Genomic DNA, 7,668 nt, shown 5'->3' on the forward strand with positions numbered 1-7,668 from the left:
GCATCATCCATAGCTCACTGCAACCTCAAACTCCTGGGCTCAAGTGATCCTCCTGCCTCAGCCTCCCAAGGGGCTGGAAGTACAGGCATGTACCACTACAACCAGCTAATATTTTGTAGAGACAGGGTCTCAAACTCCTGAACTCAAGCAATCCTCCCACCTCAGCCTCCCAGAGTGCTAAGATTATAGGTGTGAGCCACTGTGCCCCGCCATATTTTTGCTTTTTTTTTTTTTTTAAATTAAGTCTAAATTTGTGTACGAACAATAATTGTCTCATATATTCTTTGTGGGCATAGATTAAATTGAATCACAAGATGCAAATGTAGTTCAAATGATAGTAATTAACTCATATTTTAGTAGGTAGCTCAGGGAAGAATTCAGAGAAGAGATGATAAATGATTAATCTTTTAACTGATGAGATTGTCAAATGACAGAAAAGGTTAATTGCCTTCTAAATAAATAGAATTCTGTGTGCAAAACGTACGGAGGCATGACGTTGTAAGTTATTTTGCAAAAAATGGTATTTGCAATTTTGATAAGAAGGAACAGATTGACAAACATTTAGGACAAAATCAAAAAAACTCATTAATTGAATGTAAGAGAAGGGAGAATCAGGATGACTCCTAGGTTTCTATCTGTAGTAATTAGCTAAAGGATATGCCATCAATTAATTTAGAAGAATTATAATTTAAAAAAAACAGATTTGTTAAAAGTATATAAGTCCTATTTTAGAATTATTGATTTTGAACTTTTAGGCCAGAGATAAGTATTTGAGAGTTAGGGATAAAGTGTTTTCTCTGTCTGCATGAGAATTTGACCTTAAGTTAATTTCTAGCTCTGATTCCAGGTTTCAAAAACCTGATAAAAGTGAAATTTCAGTTTTGCTACTAGACAACATTGCTTATGGTAAAAATGACCCCTGATGGGTTAGTTGCACCTGGACTGGGAGAACTCTAATCTTGTGGTGGGATGCCATTATGGCGACTCTTGTAATTGGGCATTTCCCTTGTGGGGAACTCGGAAACCATTCCTGTGAAATTGTTATGTGAGATACTGGCTTCTGTGAGGAATATCCTCCTTGAACCTGAACTGTCATTTTAAGACCAGAAAGTATAGTCCTAAACAGCTGGATGGCCTGTTCTGTGAACTGCCACAAGGACTCGCATGAGGGGGTAGAATGCCTAGCACTGCCTTGCCGATACGTGTGTTTTCAATCACTTAACAGCGTAACACACGTGACACACAGTATCCTAGGAAGGGGTGCGAAGGTGAGCTAGGTTTGTGCAGTATAATGTCAGTTTTCTTGGAAATAGGTGAGTTCATGTGCCAAGAACAGGGGCCGTGGGAGTTGGGCAGGAAGTTTGGGAGTTATCCTATTTAAGGGTTTATACTAGCTGGCGAGGAGAATGAGAGAAGCAGCTGACTCAAAGTCCACTTTAGACACAAAAACCTATGGTGCCTGCAGGATTTTTCACTAATAATGTTTGTTTACTGATAGATGTGAGTGGAGAGTATGTATTGTTGAATTAATACTCCATCAGAATTTTTTGGAGTGGGTAGATATTACAGAAGGAGAGGAGGAGGGAAGCAATTGAGTGTGCTGTTAAGAGAGTAGTCCAAAGAAGTTGAGCCCTGGGAGCCTTCATTAGACCCACCTTAATGAAGTTAGAGAGCAGGTTTAACAGGCAGGACAATCCTATAAGGAGAGGGGGTTGTGGTAAGAGAATTGAGAATTGAAGGGAACAGGTCTAGGCGATGACAAAGTCCATATTTTGGCTTCCAGAGTAGTTCACTGAAGCACACATTGTTGGAGTAGTGGAAGAAGTTAGATTCTAATTCTTTTGTGTGTTGACAAGAGTCTGGAAAATGTTTAATATTCTGTTTACTTTCGCTGCCTTATCAGCATTTTGAAGGGATGATTTATTTTGTGAATGTGAAGAACTTTTGTCAGTATAAATTATGGTCTGATGCTACATTTTAAAATTGGATATATTAATGTAGAAAAGAACAATGAAATACTATTAGAATATTAGAATGTATCAGATATATAGAACTCGTTTTATTCATTTAGGCTTACTTTAGATAACCTCAGCACAGGTACCTAGGAAAGTGCCTAACTCCTAGGGAGGCATTCAGGAAACATAGTTTCTTCTCCTCCTGGCCTTGTCTCCTCTTTTCAGTGGAAGTAGAAGCGACTGAACTACTCATCTTGTTGTGACCCACCCAGAACCGTGTTTGCATGTGCACTTCTTGCCCCATCTCAATAGAAGAAATATTCTTCTAAAGCTATTCTACTTGTGCCCTGAATTGCATATTTACTTTCTTACCTGAGTCATGAACATTTTTTAAAATTATTTCAACCCTCTCCTGAGCCTTACACTTTCCTATTCCATTGACTTCTCTCCCCTTTATATATGCTAGGTCACTGATTTGCCTCTCTTGTCTTAAAAGCAAATTCCTCCTAGGGTGATTGTGCATTTATTCCTTGACCCACTACTCTCTCTGGTCCCTGAAATGCTCATTATATTCTCCATTTATTTCCTTGTTGCCAAACCAATGGATATATGTGTATATTGTATGTATGTATTTACCTTCTCATAGACCTTAGATACTATTAAACATACTTTGCTTGACTTCCTTAAAACTTCGTACTCCTTTTGTTACTGTGACACCATTTCCTTGGTTCTCCTACCCTTCAGATGTTTCTCAGCCCATTTTGTTGGCTTTTTTTCATCTACTCCTTTGATTATGGTGCTCCCCACAGCTCTGTTCTTGGCCTGTTATCCCTTCTCACTGTATTCTTAACGTTCGGAGACTAAAAATTCACCAAATTTTAAGCATATTTTTTCCATATTTTAATTTGATTGTGGTATATTTCCTTTTACTTGGCTTTAGAAATCCCATGTTTATATTCAGTGATTTCTTTTAAGCTTAATAAGGATCGTAAAATAATTTTATTCTGTAACTCCTCTTACCAGTGAGGCCTATTATGCTTGCCTAGATTTTACGTGCATTTTTTCCTTTCCTTCTTGTGTTCTATTAGGCTTTCTGCTTAACATTGTTTGGTGAACTGATTTCATATTATCCTCTCCTTGTATCTTGTCACTGACATCTCATTGCTAGTATTCTTTTCTACTTTTCATTCTCCTAGACTGGTTTTATAGCATCTCAACATACCATTAATTGTAGTATAAGCCAGTATGAAATCAGTCCCAGGGAAGAATAGCAAAAGGAAGGGTGGTTGTGACTTGGTGCTTTCGAGCAAACTAGTAATAGCAACTCCATCTAATGATGACATGTGTGTGCTCAAAAATGTTTACTCCTTCCTAGCATAGAAACCTGTGCTCCCAATAGACTGGCCAGAGTTTGCATTTCACCAGAATCTTCTACCACATCCTCCTACTCCCTTTATCCTCATTCCCTGCTTTGTTTCATGGACTATTTGACCTTTCTAGAGTACCCATCCCTATTCTTTCCTATACTTACTTTCACTTCCACTTGAACTCTATCCTAAGTATATAGTTTGCTCTAAAGCACCAAGTCGGTATGTATTTTCCACTTTGATATCCAATAGGCATTTTAAACTTAACGTGTAAAAACCAAACTCCTAATTTCCACCCTAAAATCTGTTCCTTCTATAATCTTCTCCATCTTCATTTCTCAGTTTCCCAAGCCAAACACCATAGTCATCCAAGTCATCCAGTCATCCTTGATGCCTCTCTGCTACCCTACATCTTATCAACTGTACTTTAAAAATATATCCAGGATCTGACCACTTGTGTGGCAGCCACACTTGTTTAAGACATCATCGTGTTTCACCAGAGTATTGCACAGGCTGACCTCTCTGCTTCTGGTTCCCTGCCACCACAGTCTAAGTACAGCAGCCAGCGTAGTCAGATCCTGTCGTTCCTCTGCTCAGAGTGCCCTAAGCTTTCCCATCTCTCTCTGTTATTGTAGGCCTGTGCCCTCTAGGCCTGCATGATCTGTCCTCTCACCATCTTTCCTGCCCTGTCTCTGGGTGCACGCCCTGCCCTGCTTAATCCACCACAGCACTCTGGCCTCCTTGCTTCTGTGACGTTTCTTTCAGGGCCTTTGTGATTGCTATTTCCTGTGTCTGAAATGCTCTTCTGCAGGATACTTACGTGACTATCCAATTATCTGAGGTGTCTGTCCAGTGTCGCCTTAATATGGCTTTTCCTGACCTTTTTTGTGTATAAAAGTACTACGTGCTACTTTTGTATTCTTTCTTTTGCTTTATTCTCTTTTTCTCTTAAATAAAACGTAAGCTCCATGAGGAAAAGGGTGTAGTCTGTTTTGTGTACTGCTCTCTGAACAGCACCTGCTATCTAGTAGGTGCTCAGTAAATACATGTTTACTGAATTAATGGATGAATAGGTATAGTGTTATACCTACCTTTATATATGCAAAGGTACTTTGTTTATTTTGGAATTCTAGGACTAAGAAAACTTTGTTTTGGAATTCTAAGACTAAGAAAGCACTAAGAATACTACTGTCATCTTCCCGTTAGCCTTTCATTGCTCCTGTAGCTACTGTTCATAGTATGTCCATTCCTCAATGCTGTTAGTAGCTCAGATGTTTAAATTTTAGTTGAAAGATTGAATGTCATTTAAAGAGCCCAAATTACAGTTCATAAGAGTATCTTTTCTCTCCTGTTTCCTCTGCGTTGATAGTAAACTTTATTTCAGTTTTTCTTGTCTCATCACTGGGAGAACTGTTTAGCTATTTAAAATGTATTTTAGTTGTTTGACTTTTATATTTATGTATGATAGCAGTATAAGATTTAAGGAAATCGTAATTATTAATTAGAACATGCAGATGGGCATAATGATTAAGAATCTAGACTCTAGAACTGCTTGGTTTTAATCCTAGCCTGGCCACTTAACTAGCTTTATGATGTTGGGGAACACATTAAACTCTCTGAAGCATCCTCATCTGACAAAAAGTGGAGAGAATAATAGTATCTATCTTATGTGGTTATTATGAGGATTAAATGAGCTAATATTTGTAATATGCTTACAAGTGTCTAGCACATAGATGTTTGCTAAATAAATAAAATAAGCCTATTACAGATTTGTTTTTAAATGTTATCATATTTTATATAATCTTATTTATAATCTCACCCATTAAAAATATATAAATATATATTTATAGTATATATGATTTATTTGTATATAAAATTTTCATATGTGTATTCATAATTAAAATTTGATGGTTAATCTTTCTATATTTTTGTCTCCTAGAGCTGCTTATCATCCAGACTTTCCAACAGTTCTGACAGCTTTAGAAATAGATAATGCAGTTGTTGCAAATAGCCTAATTGACATGAGGAGCATAGAGACAGTGCTGCTAATAAAAGTAAGACCAGATCCTTGCTGTATTTTGTATTTTCCTTAAATGTTTAAACCTGAAGACGCTTATATAAATTTCTGGTCCCCTTTTATCATAGAGTTGTTGATATGTTTCACCATTGCACTTTTACCTTAAAGGAAAATCTATAGGATAATATAGAGCTGGTTGGTTTGTGCATTTTCTGCCCCAGGGAACTTTATAACTTTCAGGTATTCTTTGTAAAATAATTTCACAAATGGATATTATTTTTTTGGTGTATGGTGCTATAAAATTTATTTTGTTCATTGTTTCTTGATTGACTGCCAAATCATTTTTTATTTGCCCTTACATACATATATTATTATTATTGTTCTAGTTTTTAACTGAAGTACTTTGCTTGATATTTTACAAATTCTTTCTCATATAACTTTGCACTCTGTAAAATAAATCGATATTTACTCTTCATCTGTGTGTGTATTTTTATGTACTTGTTAGATCACCATACTGTTTCATCTGTTGACATAAATTTGCTGAGAAGGGACAAGTAGATTCAAAACAAATTTGTAATCAAGACAAACATAAATGAGTCTGTAGCCTGTTTTTCTAATTTGTAGAAACTGAGAAGTAACGGTCTCAGTAACCCAAATGTGTATACATGTATGTTGATATTGTAATTGTGGGTTTGGCCCTCTCATATTTTAGAAGTGTACTTGAAAGAAATAAAAAAGCCCTGTTGCAAATGTCTGTCCTTAGAGAGGTTGAGTAGGCCTTGATTAAACCTAATCCTCTTTTTACTTTCTTTGGGGCTTAAATATTTCCATGCTTTCCCTACTTAATTTGGTATACCAATCTTTATTGGAATTTGCTATTTACTTGTATCTTTTCTAGGGCGTAAAAGTCATTTAGAAAAAATAATCTGTATGAACTGGCCTAAAGTAAATATTCTCACCTAAAAAGGTACTTAAAATATTTTTTAATTTTAAATGGATAGTAATACTAGAATTTAAAAATAAAGTACATTTGTCCTGAAGCATAGTTTAGAGACTTTTTAAATAGTTTTAACTCTTTGAACCTTGAAAGTTGTTCATGAAATTCTTATATTTATGGAATTATTTCATTTGAATATTTAAATAAGAATACTTAATATAATAAGGATAGGTAGCATTTTGAAATTCTGTACATCAGGAATGCTTTCTTATAGTTTTAAAATGTATTTTCTCCTGTTTTTTTTAGAGTAATTCTGTAGCTCGTGCAGTAATGCAGTCCCAAAAGCCACCCAAAAATTGTAGAGAAGCTTTTACTGCTGATGGTGATCAAGTTTTTGCAGGACGTTATTATTCATCTGAAAATACAAGACCTAAGTTCCTAAGCAAAGATGTGGATTCTGAAATAAGGTTGGAGTCAAGTTTAGCTTTTCTATATTATTTCCACTGCTTCCTTTAGGGTTTAGATTCCTTCTTATTACTCTTTTAGTGTTTATTTCAGTGAAGAACTACAAGTAATCTATATCAGTACTTGGTCTTAAAAGATCACTTAGCTGGATGTAGAATTCTAGGTTGTCAGTTATTTTGCATTGTCAGTTTGCCAGCAGTGTTCAGGACTGAGAATGCAATGTATTATTCCCTCAACTGGCTGATCTACACATTGTTCATTACTTGTCCTCAAGGAGATAAGGAGCTTAACTCAGAATGTAAATCAGCCACATCACTGTGCCCATTGTTTACTTCTGCCAGTTTGTCCCAGGGAGGGTAAGGAGGGCTGGTGTACATTCTGGCTCAAGATCCTTATTATGTTTCTGACTGGTACTGTGAATTGCACTATTGTAGAAAGAAGATTAGTTGACACAATTAGAGCACTAGGAAAACAGCCGCTAGAGGAGACAAATTGAGTAATTAAATGAAACTAAGAAGTATACTTAATGAAATTTCAAGAGCATGCAAAAAGAATTTTTGGTGCCAAAAATCATGATTTCCTAACTGAACTAATTCAGTTGATGAATTGATGGGTTGGACCTGAATTAATGATTTAGAAGATCTTGAGTAGAAGAACGTAGAACGTAAATAAAAGAAATAGCTAAGAAAATTGAGCAAAAAATAATTGCAAATGCTTGTATGTGTAGGGAAAATGAGAGTTTTGTTGAAATAAATTTCTTCTTTTCAAATAATATTAGTCATTTTTGTGTGATTATGAGAGCAAAATAAAGGAAAATAACCATAATGGATATAGGAAAGTTTAGTAAAACTTCTTATTTAGCAGTAGAAAAAGTTGAACGACCAGCAATTTGGGTGTTATGGCCCTTGCTTTTGCTTATTATCTCAA

At 35.7% G+C, this 7,668-nt stretch overlaps 1 protein-coding gene across 1 annotated transcript in view; it reads left to right on the forward strand.

The window, feature by feature from the left end:
* Nucleotides 1–7,668, forward strand: part of LOC105817416 (structural maintenance of chromosomes protein 6) — a 59,445-nt gene that overhangs the window by 45,246 nt on the left and 6,531 nt on the right. Inside the window, exons 16-17 of the mRNA XM_012653102.1 lie at nt 5,262–5,376; nt 6,583–6,743. Coding sequence (XP_012508556.1) covers nt 5,262–5,376; nt 6,583–6,743 — 276 coding nt within the window. The remainder of the gene's footprint in view (nt 1–5,261; nt 5,377–6,582; nt 6,744–7,668) is intronic.

Source organism: Propithecus coquereli, unplaced genomic scaffold (genome assembly GCF_000956105.1).
Source record: "Propithecus coquereli isolate 6110/MARCELLA unplaced genomic scaffold, Pcoq_1.0 Scaffold41, whole genome shotgun sequence".
Lineage (NCBI taxonomy): Eukaryota > Metazoa > Chordata > Mammalia > Primates > Indriidae > Propithecus > Propithecus coquereli.